The sequence below is a fragment of the Bombus flavifrons genome, chromosome 2 (assembly GCF_040668555.2).
Source record: "Bombus flavifrons isolate JBK064 chromosome 2, iyBomFlav1_principal, whole genome shotgun sequence".
In the NCBI taxonomy this organism is placed as follows: domain Eukaryota; kingdom Metazoa; phylum Arthropoda; class Insecta; order Hymenoptera; family Apidae; genus Bombus; species Bombus flavifrons.
Genome location: NC_138443.1, coordinates 13,264,560 through 13,285,193, shown reverse-complemented (window position 1 = coordinate 13,285,193; position 20,634 = coordinate 13,264,560). Strand labels below are relative to the sequence as shown.

Genomic DNA, 20,634 nt, shown 5'->3' with positions numbered 1-20,634 from the left:
ATTTAAATTCACCTTGAATAAATTTCTTGAAAACCATGTAAGTCACTGAAATAAAGACTATTTTGTACATTTAAAAAATAAAATATATTTTATAAACATGAAAGATTTACAATGTTTATATTACAGTATTTACATAAAAATATTTTTATAACAATCTTGTTTGTAAAAATATGTATGTTTTATATTTAACACTAGGTTAAATAATAACTCTAAAATCTTAACATAATATTGCTGTTCATAACTGATGAGTCAACTTTGTCACCCGTTATCGTTGCTATAAATGAAGGGAATTCAGAAACAATTTCTTGATATCATTAAAAAAGTGATAGGTAATATAGCTAATAGTATATGATTCGGTCTTAAAATTAGCCTCTATAAATATTTTAAAATATGCTTCTAATTACACATAGAAAGATGTTGAATGATTTTATTTAGATAATTTATCAAATGTAATAAAAATATTACAATATAATATGAAATAAAACAAGTATAAACATACAGTGCCTTTAATATAGTCACAAGTAGAAATCAACAACGTGTTTAATCGTTGTTATATTTAAAAAAGCCGAAAGAGGAATAAATAGAACAATATTTTAATTTCCAACTTCTTCAACATTAAAATTATTATTCTCAATCTTTTGTTTAATGGAACTCAATATAATTTCCATCGTTGTGAATCTTCTTTCCAATTTCTCCAATTTATTGAACATTTTTTCATTATTTGATTCCTGACCTTTCCTCAATAGAACATCTTTAGCCTGTTTCATGATATACGGATCCATTTTGAAGGTAGGGAACACCTCGCTGGAGTCTTTATCGGATTTTACATTGTGATAAAACAAAATATCGTACGGTTCCACGCTTAATTTACCAGTACTCAAGTAAGTTGGAAAGAGAAGAACTTTCCGAACGAGGAATGCTAAGGGATTGTATTCAAAGCCATGCAAGAGACCATAACAAATTGAACATTGTGTCTTGCTTGTAAAAGGTGCTCGAACAACCAGATTTTCAATATGAGCAAGAACTTGTATCCTAGAAATTAATCCAACTAATTCTGCCTTCCCGAGGATCTCTGCTGTGTCGCTGACTGCCAAACCGTTCAATAAATTGAACAAAACTATCGCGATGAAAAAGATGAAGAAGGTGAAAATAAAATGGCTGAGAATCGGATGCGACACGAAGACAATGTCATTGGAGTTGAATTCTCCAGTGAACATGATGATGGTTTTGAACAGAGAGTATCCAGGATCTGGAAAGTTCTCCTTATCATCCTTAAAGACGATAAAGAAAGCAAACGCGAAACCTAGGATAAGAAATACATAAAGTAACAAAAAACGTACGAAGTTGAAAGACACCTTTTTGAACATCTCGATACTTGTGGACATTCGAGGATGCTTGCCAAGTAGGATCACCATTTCCAAAGCAGATAATAATATCACAATAGCTGCAACTTGCATAGTTACACCGCTTAAAATAACGAATACTAATATTATCAACGCTATTTCGATCCAATTTTCCAAACTAGATACATAATGGCACGGTGATGAGAATAATTGAAGGATCTCCCTAAATGCAAACAATGCTGTTACGATACCAGTGAATATATGCAGAACGTAGATGGAAGTTGATCCTTTTATCTCCTCGTTTATCTGTACGCTCGAGTTCGCAGATATTTGCGAGCCTCTCGTGATATAAGTGACCTGCAGAATGTATGTATTCAACAGAAGATAAAACAAAATGTAAAATGCCAAGTTTAGGTGCAGGATATGTCTTATTCGATGCCATTTTAAATATAGGAAAGAAGATAACAGAGGATGCTTCAATATATGTTTTAAGCCACTGTTGCTAGCGATGTATTGAAAAACATCCATTTCTCGTCTGCTCTGACTAATTGTATTTTTCTGTTGATTCATCGTGTAAGAGATGTCGTGAGGTACTAAACATTTGTAGTCAAATTCGATTGTATATTCGTTTGTTCGTTTTTTTCTAGCTTGTATGCAGTTATCGAAATATTGGGATAGAGTGGACACGGAAATATCTTCAACTGGTGGAACGCCGAAATTGTTCATGTGACCGATGTAGCTTCCTTTTTCAAGTAGCAATGTCACTGCCTCTCGACAGTCAGCCCTGGCTGCATAATGAAGTGGAGTATTTCCTTTGCCTATGTATTTTTAAATAGATGCTTGATTAAATAGATCTAAGTATAGAAATACATGTGCGATATATATATATATATATATACAACACTTACTATCTGTGCACCGAACATCCACGTCTTCTCTTTCCAGGATCAGATTTAAACATTTCAGTCTATCATCCATGTTTCCCGACTCTTCTTTATCCGGTATACCAAGCTCTATGCAAGCCTTCAACAGTAAGTCACTCGTAACATCAACATCAGTCTCCAATATCTCACGAAGGATATGTGGCAAGCCTTGTTCAACCGCTAAATTCGCAGCTTTCTCCAAGTTACATCCAGTCCCTCTTGTTTTTTTCAATAATGTAATAACCGCATTCTTGAAGTTCCTTTCCACGGCCATTTCAATCAGATCCTTCGCTACGTTATTCACAGCCTCGTTTTCGACAATCTCCAAGCATCTTAAAAAATTTATCTCATCATTAGCGTTTAAATAATACTTCAAGTCATAAACATTCACGCTTTGTTTCTCTACTGAGGGTAACTGAATATTTGGCAGCTTCTTCTCCAACACTTCTCTAGTCGTTTGATTGTTATAGTCCTTGTAAGTATCCAAATTGAGGACATGTGTGGTTTTTTCCAGAATCAGGTTCACCATGTCTTTTTGACCCTTCATTGCCGCCATATGCAAAGCAGTTAAACCTTTGTTATTGGGAATATTGGGACTGGCGCCTTTTTCCAGAAGCAACGACGCGCAATTCAGGTCATTCTTTTTCACCGCCATATGCAGAGCCGTTTGTTGTCCAGCCTCCAGGTTTGGATTTATTGTACGTTCGTCCAATAATATACTGAGGACATCCGCATATCCATTTTCGGTAGCAAAGTGAATCGGTCCACGGTTGTGGGCTTCGTTCACCCTGTTTACCTTCGCACCTTTTTCCAATAGAAACTTCACGAACTCCGGGAGACCATTCTTGCAGGCAATGTCCAAGCAAGTTTCGTTCGATCGATTCGGATAAGCATAGTTTACGTCGATGATAGCTGGTTGTTTTCTTAAACTCTGTTCAACAAGGCACTTGAAATGTTTGATGTTCTTGGTTCGTAGGTAGTTTAGGAGTAGCCTGTATATGGTTTGAGATTTTGTAGAATTCGTAGTGTAATCATGTAGAAGGTGCATTTGCAAGTTTTCGTCCTCAGGATCCATATTTAGGCCTATAAATAAATCATGTATATTATTAACATTAAAAAAAATATCTCATTAATAAGTGCACAAAAATTGAGTTTCTTCATTAATCTTAAACTAGAATATCTTTAAACGCCTAAAGCATACATCTGATTATAATGTACGATGCAGAACGAAACTAAAGAAATAAACCAAAATGAAACATGAAGCAAACACGATTACCCTACAAGTTATTTTATAAATCGAAATGTTCAGGTACAGAGTGCTATAAACTTTATCTTGAGAATGGTTCATAAGTAAAAATACCGTAGCCCCTTTTATTTGTTAAAATATAATTTTAATATGAGTTTTGATATATTTCGCTTTTGACACGTAAATGCCGATAAATCTCATATTATACGTATGGAATAAAACAGAATATTACACAAGTATGTCAAATATTCTACGTATGAGGAGTATAAATCATTACAATACAGTTCTAGCAATGATGTCATTTAACGTGTGCTTTACCGGAGTTAATAAAGATATCACATTACATTAATTCCTTTGCACGTATCTACTTCAGAAGTTTACTACTTATTGCTCGTGATAGGTTAAAGGAACAATTCTTAAATTGTATTAAATTTATAATATTAAATTTATAATGAATTTGAATATGTCAAAAGTGATTATTCGTTTCCTAAAACACAGGCAGGATATTTATCATGCATGGAAGCGGAGGTATTGTCCGGATGCGTTTCCTGTCATTAGCATTAATTCAAGTTCAGACAAACTAGGAACATTGACATAGGCGTTGTTGAATTGGCCACTGCACTATCATTGTATTGAAACTGATGTTACAAGATTTGTTATCAACGATGGAATATCAAATGCTATTGTAGAACAGTGAATAAAGATAATTATCGCTATTGTAACATGCGAAAATAACGATTAAATCATAGGACATTGACTGAACACTTAATTTATTCATGTTTTATTAATTATTTTGCTACTATCGGGGCAGTGAAAACTCAAGTGAATCGTGATATAAAAGGTAAATAAGATAAATAATGTAATGTTATTCGTATCGAAGCAATCGATAATTTCATACGATACAGATCCATAAAGGAGTAAAATAAAAAGTTATTCAATCGATTGTCTATATGTGTATTTATTGAAATTACACACTGCTGATCGAAGGATTGGAATGACAATATTTTATGCGATAAAATTTCTTTTGAATTGCATCGTTCAATTTTGGAAAAAAGTGAAGTAATCTTATATGTCTAGACGGTAGTGTAAATATTTCAATCCTTAATTAATTAAATTAAAATTATATTCAAATTATTAATTGAAATCATACAAAATTTATAAACTGTAATTACTTGTTTTACGTTAAATTCATTGGTTAATTTAGAATCATTGGATTCTCTAAATTAAGATATAGCTAATTAATTCATAATCACACTTTTGTATTAAGCCTCCCTATATACTATTTAATACAATTTCAAACATGAACGCTATGGTATTAAAATCTCTATGATCAACACAATAAATGGCGTACCTTGCAGCTTGTTGAGGCCCACTTGTTACAGGCAGAGTATACCCGAGTATATTTGAATGATCTATTGTATCAATAGATCACTAGATGATAAATGTAATGATTTAATACTTTCTATGAACAGGGATAATAAACTATACACCTACAACGATGATGCAAAGGAAACGAGAATCCCTTGACGATCTTGATCTATCATACAGACGACTAACTTGTTAGAGCCGCTTTTGCTGACCAGTTCTGTGCATCGTGATGTCAGCATGGCTGGGGAGAGGGAAATTATCAAGTGTCAAGCAGTACCCATAGCGGCTCTTGGGAATGTATGCTTCTCGTTCAATACTAATTGACGTATTAATTGTTAAACGTTAAGTCCTGAATAAATATTGAAATGTTTTTGGGAATTTAATATGATTTTAGATACTATGATATGGAATTTAGAAAACGGCAATTATGTAAAACAGTCTAATTGATATAGTTAATCTAGAAAAATGATCAAGGTGTATAAGAAATAATGACTGTGATAAGGTAATATAAAACTATTTGGAGAACGATATAATATAAAAATATCCACCTTCAACATTAATAAGAAAATAGAAATATTTGCAATGTACAATTAAGAGTATTATCATATTAACATATTATACTACTAGTTTATTATATACTAGTTATATACTAGTCACAAGTGGGAGAATAGAAATGGGGGATTAAGATAATAATTTTTCATTTAAAAGAAGCTAATTCTAATTGTTGGGAAGTAAACATGTACTTATATAAATCTCTTCGAAGTTGAGAGACATAGTAATGTACTATTAATAGTTATTAATACATTTAATCGCGATTATGTTTGTCTGTATAGACGCGATGTTTCAAAGCACAATTGCAAATAACACTACATGTTTATCGATTCCTAATCCGTATCTATCCATATCTATCTACTCCTATATCGTATTAATTCTTTACCTGTGTATTTGACGACTAAGAGCGGAAGTATGTTTTACATTCACTTGTGTATATCGTCACTTAAAACGATAACGTGAGCCCCTAATTTTAGCTGACTTTTGTCCTGAGCACACAGGATACAAGGCCAAAAGAGTCGAAGATGAAAACCAAGAACGTTAGGGTGCGTGGGTTGCGAAATACAGTATATATACATTCCCAATAAAGGAGCCAAGGAGAGATCTTTTTATGTAAATAGATGACATAGGTTGCTTTCTAAATGCATCTTTTATATCAATATCTTGTTACTTTCCAAGAAGGAATCAAGTTATATATCTTAATTTCTTTTGTACTTAAGTTATTTCCTCCTTTTCCTATAATACATTAAACAACGTAATATTTTTCAATATGATAAATTTGCACTACTAATATTTAAAACTATAAATTTATTTTTACTTTATCTCCAGATAATTTTTGTTAATTTTAGTCATATTCGTGTTTCTTATTCCTTATTGCAGTCAAAATTAACTTTCGCATTAAAAAAAATTAATTTTTACTGAATTTCGTGGATATATAGGAAGGTAATCAGACTCAAAATAAAATCCAAGGTCCGCAACATAGCAATATGGTTACTTTTTAATGTATAGTATTTTTCTTCGTGTTATTTAAATAAAAAAGAAAAATTCAAGGAGTGTCCAGTGACAAGGTTCGATTCCGAAAACAAGGGACCAAATTGGTTACCCGTTAAGGATAATCGCGACGCAAGGGCGCATGCGCGAAATGATTCAAACGCAGTAGAGATTTAAGAATCGTGTGGTAGGGATAAACAAGCACATGCTGCGATAGCACTACGTTTAATTTAATCTTCAGTCGCTCAGAAACTCACGTCGGGTGCAGGTATCGCAATAACGAATCTAGTGCTTCTGTGTTTCTGTAATAAATATCTCTAACGCATTCGTGATTTGACCTGTCAGCTTGTTATTGTTCACGGCTTTCTTTGAGAACCCAATACAGTATTTCATCAAGCTATACATTTCGCGAAATCAAGGTAAGTAACAGATTTAACACCTTGCTTTGTGACAGCCAATCACATTTATCATACAGATTGTAATTACAATTTAATAAAAACATTAGTTTTAATATTTTGGATTATGGGTTATTAAGTACAAACTAGGCTATTAAGTGCAAAAGTGTGTAATTTTCAATATTGAATCATTTTGTATAGTGTTATAGCAGTACATACCAAATCTTTACTGAAATTTGTATTAAAAAAATCTTAAGAGAATAATCGAGATTTGATAAACATACTGTTAACTAATTAGATGACGAACCGGTATTCCTGAATAGATTTCTAGAAACGTCAACCATCTTGCGTACATAAAGTTAAATATACGAACACGTATTTCGATATTAATGAAACTGTTTATGATGAAAATCTTATTATCAACGAATTTTATTTTAAAAGTTGTTTAGTGTCAAGTATAAAAACGAAATATAATTCAGGATATTTAATTAGTTAATTACGTAGAGAATGATAAGTAATGTTAAACAATTAGTAACTGAGTGGTCGATGATATAATAATTAAAATTTGGTAATTTCTAAGACAAAAATTAATTAGAAAAATTAATCTATTGGTAAAAATTTACCAATGCTGGAGATGTAGCTTTTTCTCATGTAAATTATAAAAGGAGATATTTTTCTTAATTAATTAAGTTGTTATACATATGTTTAAAGGACTCACTCGGGTTATTGTACTTCGATGCGATGTGTCCGTACTCCTAGTATTTGAAGCATCTGGTCACCCTTACTTTTCGTTGGTCAATCCGCACTTAGGTGATTTTTGTTTCCGCATAGAAAGCATCCTCGCAGCCGCTCCTACGCTGCTTCGTCGCGACTTGTCCTCTTGGATCTTTCTTCAACTCGTTTGCTTTTCGTCTTCGCATTTTCTTTCATAGCTTCGGACATGGTAAGCTTCTCTTTTAACTTTCGAATGTTCTTGGCGCCATACAGTATCACTTTGTTGATCTCTTCGTCACGAATTCCGACGATGATGTATCTTATTATGGCCGAACTTTCCATACTCACTTGCTTCGCTATGTCTAACATCTTATAGACATACTCCTGGTATGAATCGGTTTCCTTCTTAGTTCGATGCAACAACTCTTTATGAACCATGTACATGTCCACTTTTTATTCAAATTCCGTACTCAGCATTTTCTTCATTGTTTGTTAACTTGTACAACGCCTTTCGTAGTCGACGAACAATTTTGCCGAACCACGTAAAAGCTTCTTCGCGTATATTACGCGCTGCACATCAGTCCAATCGCAGAGATCGCATATCTCCTCAAACTCCGACAACCAGCTTTGCACATTGACGTTATCGTCACCGCTGAACGTGTTCATGGACTCCTCCACGTCCCTAAATGTTAAAACATGCGCGCTTCTGCTGTCGACTCCCACGCGTGTTTCGAACAGATCGCGCTCTTCTTTATCTTCTTCTTCGTCTTTTTCGTCTTCGCCGTGCTGAATCTCCAAAGCGATGAAAACTCTTAGGCGGTCTTACGATTCTTTCTTCTTACCAATTGTTTTTAATTGTCGTCTTTTGAGTTTCTCTTTCAATTCTACAACTTTCATTGTTTCAATTCGCGTTAACTTATCGTTAACAATGCACCTTTCTTCAACATCAACGATGGTGTTATCCGCGTTCGATCCTCCAGTCATCGTGAATAATGATTCGACTTGATTTCAATCTGGTTTTCACAATCATTACACGAATAGTTCTGTTAAATGTTTCGTTTTCTATTTTGTTCAATCTCTGCTCGGGCCCCCAATTATAGAGAGTAGGAAAATCTTACACTTTCTCTCTGGTGTTTTATCTCTCTCCCTCTCTAAGTTATTTATTATAAAACAGGAAACAATGGTTAATTAATGAACTCAATGCAGTGATATGCTATAACTAATACAACTTAAATGGGTGATTCACAATTCAATTCACAATTTACAATTAACAACTCGTCTTACAACACTTCTCGACTCTGCACTGTCAACACTGTTCTCTTCGATTCTTGTTACAACTTTCATCTTTTCGACTCTCGTTACAACTCGTTGTACAACTCTCCTTGCAACTGATTAAGGCTGTCTCTAACGTTCTAATATACACACAGATGTGGATGACCCATGGTCAAGTGCAATTTTCTCAATTATCCCGTGTCGTAAAGGACCACGGGTATATGGCCCATCCGTCAGCACTTATATTGCTTTTTACCTGGGGTATAATATACTACTAATAAATAAATTCATTCTTAAACAATAAAATTTTAATCTACTACAAACCAACTTTGAAAATGCATAACTTTGTCGAACACAATATTATCCTTTATTTTTGTTATCAATTTAATTTTAAATTCACCGGTGTGTCGTCAAGGATATTTCGAGTTCAATTATATTAATACTGTAGGACTGTGTGAGACATCTTTACTGATGAGCAACTCTGACAATGAGTAATCCAAGCTGTAAACAAATATTATGTCACCGTGGTGTAATAATGAATTCGCCGCCGGTGACATTATAGAAGAACATAAATGGTGATTTATCTCGTAGTACTATTATTGCGTTGATAAAATCGGTGAATCATGTGATCGACGAGATCGAATTGTACAAATACATAATTCATGATAAGCTATAAAAGGTAAATTGTCGCGGTATTTCATATGTAAACGATCATTGATCGACAAGACAAATAAAAAAGTTATTTCTGGCTTAAAAATAAGTACTTTCCTCTTGCCCGATTGTCTAAAATAATAAAAAAAAAATCATCTTAAATTTTAATCTCGATAAGAGAACAAGTACATTTCTAAATATCGATTGTAACTTTGAATTCTGTAGTTACCTTAATATTGATATAAGCTGATTAATTGAAAATATTCATTTATTTCTAAGTATTTTTTGCTGTTGTCGAATCTGTTCTATTTTTAGCCTAGTCAAAATTATTTGTATATATCTATGGATTATCGAAATCAGTTTATATTACGTAATGGAACTTTACTGTGAAAGCTTATAATTCGACTGCGGATTTTTATACATTTATAAAAAGTTTAAAGATAAAAAATGTATAAAATACATATAACACCTATTTAGGTTACAAAAATATGAATTTGCGTAAACATCTACGGTTTAGCTACAATCACTTAATACCACATTAATTATTAGTACCAGACAAGTCAAGGTTTTAAGACAAATAATCATCAATTATACCCATACTATGAGTCCTTCGAATTGATTAAAGGTGTGAACAACAGAGTCTTCAAAGAATGTTTGAGAAACCTAATTGCAATATACAATACAGTCCCTGGTCAAAAAATTAGGACCACTCACAATTTTCAACACCCTTCGTATTTTTAGTAAAATTTTGAAGGTTTGAATATAATTTTATTACAGATTATATTAATTATTAATGTACCTCACACGTACACATATTAATAATTTATGTGTATTATGTATAACATCTTATTATTTTTTATTATGGCGAGTTTACATATAGTTTACATGAAGATGATATTCCTATGCGTGACGAGCGGTTGAGGACCGAATACATGTTTATATTAGGATATCAGTAACAAGTGATAAGTTATTGAGCGAATGCACCATTTGAAGTGTGATACTATTAAAACGGATCAGTCCGTTCAAGAATTAAGACAGACAGTTAAGTGAGAGAAATAAAAAAGAGAATTGAACCTAGGTTATAAAAAATCAATATGAGAAAACACAAATTATTAATATTTGTGTATGTTATATGTATGTGTGTGCTTTAGTAACTAATAAAAGTTATTATTAAATTACATTCAAACCTTTAAATTTTACTAAAAACACTAAAGATGTTGAAAATTGTACTTGGCCCTAATTTTTTGGTCGGGAACTTTAAAAGGTTATCCAAGACAGTGTAGACAAAAATCTATTCACTATCTATCTATCTATTCACTACTTTCTCTGCCTGTTTAAGCGAGACATTTCGAAATGGTCGAGTCCTTTCATGATCCGAACAATGGTGAATGATCTAATGAAACGCGTACATGCCCGTATGTAAATCCTTTGATTTGCATGCGTGTGTGGATAAAAAGATTCGTGGCGTTTCATCGTCCGAATACGGAGATGAAAGTTAGTTGATGATAGAGTTGAGCGTAGCCGAGGAGGAAACTGTGTGACTAAAGAGAAGTAATACTAAGAGCATTAGAATCTTTTCTTAATTTGGTAGATAAAATCTATTTGAATTTTAACCTATTTTTCTTTATTCCACTTTCTGTAGTATGCCATATATAGTCAGGTCATAAGCCCACTATGTACGATTGATCAATAGTCTCTCGTGTTTGCCATATTGGGCAAATCCGATTAAATGATCGATTCTCGATAATCGTCTTGTATAATTTTCAAGACGTAATTCGGTCATGTGACTTTCAACCTTTTTTCCTTCGTCGCATAAATAACGATTTATTCTCAATCTAGCTCGATTCTCGTGAATGTATTATCAATACTTAACTGATACTTATTAACATATTACATACATATTTAAGAAAAAAGTGCTTTAATCCTAATTCAATAGTGGTGATATTAGAAAGTCGGAAATTTAACATTATGTAACATGTATTTTACTATATACACGTTATATATTTATCGATGATTTGTGAAATTTAATAATGCTAATATAAACATATAGATAGATTCTCTAGTATCCATTTTTTTTTTTGATGATTTTGCAAAGAATATGTCTGTCTGTATTGGTATTATTAAATTTCGTAATTTTATTCTAAATTTATTATGCGATGTAACACCCCCATTAACCATAAATATAAATCATAATCTTAATGATGTTATATATATTTTAACAACTACATCCCATGATCTATTTTACGTTCTAGATACGACATATATGCAGTAATAAATCACGTAAGTTTCCATAATCCGGATTATCTGAAAGATCGTACCACTTACAATTATTAGAATATGCTTAGTACATGTGTATGGAGTAACAAAATACTATAAGTAGGTCATGAGTCATCCATTTGACCTGCATTTGTTTGACTTGTTTGAATGCTATACAATTTGTGATATTCATGCTTTATTCAGTTCAATGTCGAATGGTGGGCGATTCTGGATACCTACCATGGACATATTCTTATATGGTTGTTCGTGAGTCGTTTCTTTCGTGGCCCGACTTTCGAGGTCGTGTTGATTGCACGATTCCAAAGGAGGCTCCTTGATTATCTCATGGAAAAAAGGCATAACTTTTCGATGTATATTATGTATATATTAATTGCCCTTTCTAAACGAGATACCAATTATTTGTCTATTTCATATTGTGCAAAAATCAGCGATTTTGATTCCATAAATACTCCAAATGTTGTTGTAGAATATTCTATTCTTTAAATGACGTAAACGATAGGAGAAATGGTACGTAGTTTCTTAAGGAAAGATCTTAAAAAAACCGTAAAAAATTGCGATTTCCAACCGTAGCTCATAGCAACGTTAACTGATCTCTTAAATCTTATTGCTTAAATTTTCATTATAGACCCAGATAAAAAAGTTGTAAAAAGCGACCTTCACTTTGTTCTTCGCGTTCCGACCAATTGCAATTTTTGCAAAAATTTGTCTACACATTACCTGGTGAATTAATTCTTCTGATTTCTCAAGAAAGATCAAATCGTTTGGTTCAATTTTATAAAAGTTATTCAATGTTAAAGGGTACGAATATTTATATGACTCGGGGTATGTATACGATAAAGTTTCATACTTTGTATTCCAATCTTGTTTCATCAAGCAAAAAAAGCATAATATATTATAAAAAAATTTCGCACAGAATTGAGACAAAAATTTTTCAAACTTAAAAAATTGTTTAACAATGCGATGGAATTAAAGATGATCCAAAGAACGCAGTAAACTTAAGAACAGTACAATGAAAAACGATCCGAAGAGCGCACGTGGAGAATTAGCTAATCTCTAAAACTATCCTAATTCTAGACGTGCATTCTTAGAATCTTCTTCCTTCACTCGCAAGCCATATTTTAAAATAAACGTTAGTCACAATTTGATTCACAGCTATCATATATCAGAATTATAATATTTTTCTGTACTATTAATTTCAGTATAAATAATAATATAGTTACATTATCCATTCTTTAAATTTGTTTAATTTTCCAAAATCACTTAGATAAGTTTTAGCAGTTAATTCGAGTAATTGTTTCTTATATTTAGAGAAAAATAAAAAGTATATCATCGAAAACAAACATCGAAAATGGGTGGCATGACACAAAGACCGTGGACACCAACAAAGAGGCGAGGTCCTATCGCTGCAGAGTATAGTAGCCCGGGTCCTGCTTGTGTAACATTACCGCCATTAATCGGTAATCTTAATTTTTATATTTAAATCTCTCTTTTGTATTAAAATTTATTGAAAAAATTTTTAATATGAATCAAATCTGTAGGAAAAACTGTTCCCGACTCGAAACGAGGCAGAGCGCCCGCCTTCTCGTTTGGGAGCAGGTAAGTTCAGTTACAAATTCCGCGGCTTAATTCCCGAGAAAAAATTGTTTTTTTTTTTTAATTTAAATGAATAATTTTATTAAATTGGTATAATGATTGTTTACTCGTCTTTAGACACGCGACGAAGAATGACAGTCCTGGACCGGGTCCTGGTCAATACAACGTTTCCGGGCTTAGTGCCAAAGGTAGATAATATGATCTACTTATTAATTTTTTACAACTTAACCATTTATTCCGAACTTACCATTATATATCTTCCACTTATTCAAGTGTAAGTTCATCAATACTTTCGCCACTATTTGATTTATTAATATAACATATGTATATGTATGTACAATGTACATGATAGCTTTATCGTCTACAAAGAATTAACATGCTATCTATCGTGAACAGAAATTAAAGCTACAAAACTAAACATAAATACTGCTGTGTAAGCACGAAATGAATTCTATAGACAGCGGTATTCCGAGTTCTATGAAGTATCGATCAAACTTCAGAACAGTAATATCCTGCAAGAATGCGACTTTTAATGTGCATTATTCACGAAATTCCGTTGCTTTTCTACCAATAATTCCTTCTTCTTGAGACTCTTAATATTGTACGTTTTCTAATAACTTCTATTTAATTGTATGAGAATTGGATGATAAAATCGATTAAAAACATAATCAATATTTTTAAAAAACAAACTTATTTTCAAGTTAATTTAATTTTTTACTACTTTCAAATTGAAGCAATCTTTTAAATTTATTATTTTCTAATTAAACCTCGTTCATATTATGTTGATGATAGAACTTGTTAAATTCTATATTCATTTTTGCAGGAAAAGATGCTGCACAAGCATCATCGTTGCATGGTCGTACGAAATCCGCGAAACAGGAAGTGACACCAGCTCCTGGCGATTATAACCCGGAAAAAGCCGGAAAGATTATTCTGGATAGCTCACCGAAATATTCATTCGGCATCAAAACGCAAACCGAGAAGATTAGTTGTACACCTGGTGAGTATTATAGATATACGTTAATATTTACATATACGTATATATGTAAATGATATTTTACATGTACGTATCCAAAATCCTTTGTCATCCTCCATAAATCATTATTTATAATCTTGTTTATGTAATATTTTTGAATATCTTCATTAAAACATATTTATGATAAATGTCGACTTAATCACAGCACCAAATGATTACTGCACCGAAAAGGTGAATCTCGACAAAACCCCCGAATATAGTTTTGGGTTGAAACCTGTACTGGACAAATCAAGCGATATACCTGGTAATTAAATCAAAACAATAAATCTTGCATCTGTACGACTCTATATCACTACAAATATTAATTAAATAATAACTAATACAGTTATCTATTTTTCATATCTTGAGAAAAATGAGACTCACTTTAAATTATCTCATAGATGTAACAAATAGATGTACAGGACATTGTAAAATATGCATGTCAGTCGAGCAGGAAACAATAAGGGATGATGAAAAGAATATCTTTTTTGTCTAATAAGCATATGTCTAGTCGCGTTTCATTTCTTAGTAATTAAATCTAAAAGATTGGAATTTTAAACACGTGTTAACGAGTAACCCGCTATACATCAATCCGTACTATCGACATTATTATCTGGAAGGATACTCGTCGAAAGCTTTAATTAATTGGCAGTAAAGATTTTCATTTCTAGAGAGCGAGATTAGATATAAGTGCGTGTAGATTAAATTAAGCAAAACAGATTCCTCTCATCATTTACTATTATCTCTCGCTTGATTAACCAACATTGTTTAAACAGTCTGTACATCTCTTTCCCTACAGTTTAATAAAATTAAATTGGTTTTAAGGTAATTAAATCGATTTAAATGTGTATTTTCTAAATATACTTTACTAATAATTCTGCAACCTAGAATACTACAATAATTCAAACGGTATTAGAATAAAAAGAAGTTTACAATAAATTAACAAAAAGTACGTTTGTCATGAGAGGAAAATGATTCCTTAGGAAGAATCGATGTCATGCTGAATAATCTCCATTGGTTGTAGCGATTCGATCGCCTAGAAGTATTCTGAAGAATTCTGCGAAAGTACAGATATAAACTCGAAGAATAAACATTGTTCGATGTTTAGGTATTATATTTCTTGAATCTTTCCTTTAAGTGACGACAATATTCTATCCAGCTTCTTATCTTACTTTTGCGATTGTAGCTTGGTGATCTTGGATTAATACACACTGCATCTCTGCTATTCGAACTTCTCTATCTTCTAAATTATTGTTGTATTTTTTGCAAGTATGTAGAATGATGCAAATCAAAATGATTGGCTTGCAACGTATTTAATAATTGAATTGCATGTGTAGTAACTTGCACTTATGATATTTATTTGATATTGTATTACAAAATTAAAAGAAGAAATCTTTAAACGTAAATTATGTAGAAACTACATTCTTTTGTAGATATTAATAAGTATCCTTTAAATTTTATTTTTATGAAATAAATTTTTCTTCTTTCACTGTAATCGTTTTGTCATATATTATTTTTTATTACTTTCGTTATTATATGTTTCGCTAAAAAGAAAAATGCATAATTGAATTAAAATATGTTGATTTTATTTATGATGAAATTAATAATTATTTGTATATTATGATATCAGCACCTGGTACTTACTGTCCGGAAAAGGTAAGATTGAACAATACACCGCAGTTCAGTTTTGGACTCAGGCCTTCCCTCGAAAAACCGAGCGACACCCCAGGTAATTAAGGCAAACTTAAAACGCTTGTTTAAAATTTTGTTGACCGAATTTAATTCAATCTGTAGAAGCATTCCTTTTCAAACATATTTTCTACTAATTGTTGTTAAATAAAATATTGGAACCTAATGAATTTTATTGCAAGTTCATGACTTGTTGTACATTTGTTCGGTCAACAAAGTAATAATCACGAATTTATTATCACAGCCGTGTAACTTTGTCTGTGATAATATGTAATGTACATTATTTACGAATTGTAGTATCACCAGCACATGTTAATTTATTTTTATAGCACCTGGCACGTATAGCCCTGAAAAAGCCAATTTGGATAAGGGTCCTCAATACAGCCTCACTGGGAAAGGACGAGTAGAAAAACCTGACAACACCCCTGGTATGCGAATTTTTACATACTATTGAAGTGTAATATTTTGATAACAAAATATTAATTTTGATTTTAAATAATGTATAACTAATGTTTAAAAAAGTTTCATTAATGATTGCATCAATGAAAGGTATTTATCTATAATTAAATTTAAAAAAATGATTCTTAGCGCCAGGTACATATTGTCCAGAAAAAGTAAAATTGGATACAACACCACAATTTACTTTTGGTCTGAGAACACCTCTCGAAAAAATAAGCGACACTCCAGGTAATTGCATGAAGAATATAATTGTAGATTTTTATTGCAATTGTTACATCACATGCATCTTTTTTTACAGCCCCTGGTACTTACAATCCTGAAAAAGTCAATTTGGATAAGAGTCCCCAGTATAGTTTAAGCGGAAGACATTTTTATGATAAAATAGACAATAATCCAGGTCTGTAGATACAAGCTTGGAATTTGAAAAATATATTTCGTATATTAATCTGACCTTTGAACGAAAATTAATTTTAATAAATTAAACATTGTGTTGGAAGAAACAAATAGTAACTTTTATAAAAAAATTAGTTTTATATGTAGATTTTTAAGTTTTAAACATAAATAAAGAAAATCAATTTTTAGCACCAGGAACTTATGCACCTGAAAAAGTAAATCTTGATAAGGCACCACAGTATAGTTTTGGAATAAGAACACCTCTTGATAAACCAAACACTAATCCAGGTATAGTTATTATAGCCACTCTACTACCATTTTTGTCATTAATTTTTTTTTGTTAGTTCACAAAAGGATTACTTCACTGCTTCTGTGTATTATTCTCCTACAGCACCTGGAGATTATTGTCCAGAAAAGGTGAACTTTAGTAAAGGTCCAGAATATAGCTTAAGTGGTAAAGGATCTTCTGAGAAACCAATTGATAACCCTGGTCAGTACAATCAGTTCTCTCTTTATTTTGTATTTATTTAGTTTGCTATTTTGTTACTTAATTACATAATAATTTTTAATTAGCATTTAATTCTTAGTGGATATTTAACATTTTCTTCTATCATAGCACCAGGTACGTACAGTCCTGAAAAAGTAAATTTAAGCAAAGGTCCACAATATAGTTTGTATGGAAAAGGAATTTCAGAAAAACCAAACGATAATCCAGGTGAATTTTTTATCTTTTTTTTTAGATTTTCTTGATAATTTGATTTGTTATTTAATATATTATTCTTTTAGATTAATGTCTTCTTGTATTTAATTTTTTCAATAGCACCAGGCACTTATAGTCCTGAGAAAGTAAATTTGGACAAAGGTCCTCAATTCAGTTTATCTGGTAAAGGTTTACCAGAGAAGCCTAATGATAATCCAGGTGATTAAAGTAAAAAATTCAATCTTCCCATTTCCTTTACATAACAAGATATTAGCAATGAATTAATCCTACAACAATTGTAGTAAAGAGACTTAGATATTCTACTTATTATCACAGCACCTGGAACATACAGCCCTGAGAAGGTAAATTTAGATAAAGGGCCGCAATATAGCTTATCAGGAAAAGGTACACTGGAAAAATTCAATGACAATCCAGGTGAATTTTATTTAGTGCGAATTGCAGCAGCTTCTTATTTTGGAAAAGTTGGTTTAGATTTTAACATTCTGCAGAAACAATTACTAATGGTTTGATTGCTTTGGTAGGCCCTGCTGATTACTATCCAGAGAAAGTACTAAATTTGGAACATAAACCTTATTTCAGTTTTGGTAATAGAAAGCCCTTGGAAAAGCCTAGGAATACACCAGGTAACGGTGTTGACTAACAAATTATTACTAAACTACCGCAAGGCTAGATTCTAAAACAGTTCCTAATTAAAAACATTTCATGCTTCTGATATATGGTGCAATTTTTAATTCAAAGCATGTTAAAGCTTCAACTCTTATATTTCTTTCTTAACTTCTTTTTCGCTTACAGCTTTATAACTGCTGTATAACTTTATTTTAATATTTCATTTTTAAAATTACAAAGTGTTTATGAATTTCATCTAGCATTAAAAGATGAATTTCATATACCATTTTAAATTTTGCAAATTGTAAAAAAAATCTTATTGATGATATTTACAGTTACAAAATTACTGAAATTGTTTTTTCAATCACATATATGTTATAATACTGTGCTATAATTTATAATAGCTACATAAGGGAGTATCATTTTACTACATCTTTTTTACGATTGCATTAGTATTCCTTTCTTCCATTTTGTAGCTCCTGGTACTTATTCTCCAGAAAAAGTCAATTTAGATAAGTCGCCACGTTATTCGTTTGGTTTAAAAACATCTTACGAAAAAACTGGTGATATACCTGGTAAGTAATATTCGTAAAAGTAAATAATAAAATTCATAGAACGTTTATGATAATGCATAATAGTCACTTATTTTGATACATTAAAAATTTAGCTCCAGGAAGTTATCATCCTGAAAAGGTAAATTTGAATAAATCACCTCATTATAGTTTTGGAGTTAAGCCTGAAGTACGTGAAACGGATTCTATACCAGGTACGGTAGTCTTTTAAAATTTATTATATTTTGTTCATTTTGTGTATTTGTTCAATAGATTTAATATTTGGTTTAAAGGTCCTGGCGAATACAGTCCAGAAAAAGCTATGCTTTTATTGGAAAAAGCATTGCGATTTACTTTTGGTCTTAGAACAAGTATAAATAGACCAGATGATATTCCAGGTAAATTTACAGTATTTGTTTCTTTGTTTCCGCTAGTTTATCTTTTCTTTGCGCAGTTATACAAATAATGTCTATTATTCAAAATTCTATATCTTTTTTGTATATAAAATGATTATTACTTTCTAAGGAAAATATATGTTTTTATAATCTAACATCAGTGAAGTCGCTACTATTTTTATTCTGTTTCAGCTCCGAACGTTTATAATATTCCTTCTGCTCTCGGCGGAACGAAGGAAGGAAACAAAAAAGCAGCACCGGCTTACTCTATCTCTGGTAGACAGAAAGTTTCTACAGATGATCGTGTTTTAGTTCCTGGACCTGGAACATACGAAGCTGTTAAACCAGATGCAATCAGAGTGAAAAGTCCTGCTTATAGCATAAGTGCCCGCTATCAGCTGCCTGATGATCATTCCCAGATTCCAGGACCTGGAGCTCATTGCCCAGAAAAAGTACTTCTAATTTCTTCCTACTTATTCAAAAACTAAAAAATTCAAAAGTTTCAGAGCTTGTTCAATAGACATCACTTAATAAACTGTATAATTATTTTTGAGGGTATACATCCAGAAATCGCATCTATCTGATGTTCGAGTTGGATGGATCTCAATAGTATATATATCTCAACATAATAATATCAGTATTCGTGAAAGTTCAGAATAAACTATGTTGAAACTAATTATTTATGTTTATATCTAAAGAATATCAGTATTCTGACAAAAAATACTTTTAAGATCCTAACTCGATTTCAGAAAAGGTGCACGACTGGACCAGATATTAGTTTTCTTATGATTATTAACTTTTTAAGGAACACTCGTATAGCGGTAAAAACTAACTTTTACAGGTAATTCTTGACATTCCTCCAGCACATTCATTTGGTATTAGACACTCACCATATATATGCAACCTGAAGGACGTCGTTTATTAACATAAGAACCTTACGCGACTTGGCTTTCATCGTCGTTCTACCTTGAAAGAACAGATCACATACAATTGATGCAACAATAACAATATTTTATTGTGAAACAGTAACTTTTCATGCGAACAACTGATTTCTGAATGCTTTGCTAAAATGACTACAAAATATTGTTTAATGTGTAATTAAAATATTGGTGTAACTAACTGTTCAAATATAAGAAAAAAAATATATTTCTATATAAAAAAAACACATTTAACAATTTTATGTATATTACAAATTGTGATAATGACGATATTAATTAGATGACATCTTTCACATAATACTGATATCAAATGAAATAGTAACCTAGCCTTTCTATTTTTTCATGTATACTATATTTATTTCAAAAATTTTACGAAATAAATATTCTACACATTAAACCTACTTTATATGTACAACTCAGCCCTAAAAAACGATCAAGGATATTTTGTAATAAATGGTATAATGCATGAATTAAAAATAACAATTTATTTGTATATATTTTAAAACTGTTTGTTATTTAAATATTTTATAACAAGTAACATCT

At 31.5% G+C, this 20,634-nt stretch overlaps 2 protein-coding genes across 4 annotated transcripts; one reads left to right on the top strand and one right to left on the bottom strand.

The window, feature by feature from the left end:
- Positions 1-60: 60 nt before the first annotated feature.
- On the bottom strand, positions 61-8,102 carry pain (transient receptor potential cation channel family member painless). 3 transcript variants are annotated; one of them, XM_069132281.1, is made up of 4 exons: positions 4,864-5,082; positions 2,252-3,349; positions 1,376-2,161; positions 61-1,303 (listed from the first exon to the last, which is right to left on the bottom strand). In XM_069132281.1, the coding sequence occupies exons 2-4, from the start codon at positions 3,339-3,341 to the stop codon at positions 594-596; spliced, it is 2,586 nt and encodes an 861-aa protein (XP_068988382.1). In that variant the 5' UTR covers positions 3,342-3,349; positions 4,864-5,082; the 3' UTR covers positions 61-593. The 3 variants fall into 3 exon arrangements, with proteins under 3 accessions (XP_068988382.1, XP_068988381.1, XP_068988380.1); XM_069132280.1 differs by lacking the exon at positions 4,864-5,082 and adding an exon at positions 7,536-8,102 and having other exon boundaries at positions 61-2,161; XM_069132279.1 differs by having other exon boundaries at positions 61-2,161.
- On the top strand, positions 6,641-20,492 carry LOC138189971 (uncharacterized). The gene is made up of 21 exons (XM_069132327.1): positions 6,641-6,841; positions 13,040-13,188; positions 13,270-13,327; positions 13,442-13,512; positions 14,148-14,324; positions 14,506-14,604; positions 15,970-16,068; positions 16,358-16,456; positions 16,617-16,715; positions 16,786-16,884; positions 17,070-17,168; positions 17,272-17,370; positions 17,497-17,595; positions 17,701-17,799; positions 17,917-18,015; positions 18,123-18,224; positions 18,684-18,782; positions 18,875-18,973; positions 19,052-19,156; positions 19,346-19,605; positions 19,995-20,492. Exons 2-21 carry the CDS (start codon positions 13,080-13,082, stop codon positions 20,076-20,078), a joined length of 2,154 nt encoding a protein of 717 aa, XP_068988428.1. The 5' UTR covers positions 6,641-6,841; positions 13,040-13,079; the 3' UTR covers positions 20,079-20,492.
- The last annotated feature ends 142 nt before the right edge of the window (positions 20,493-20,634 follow it).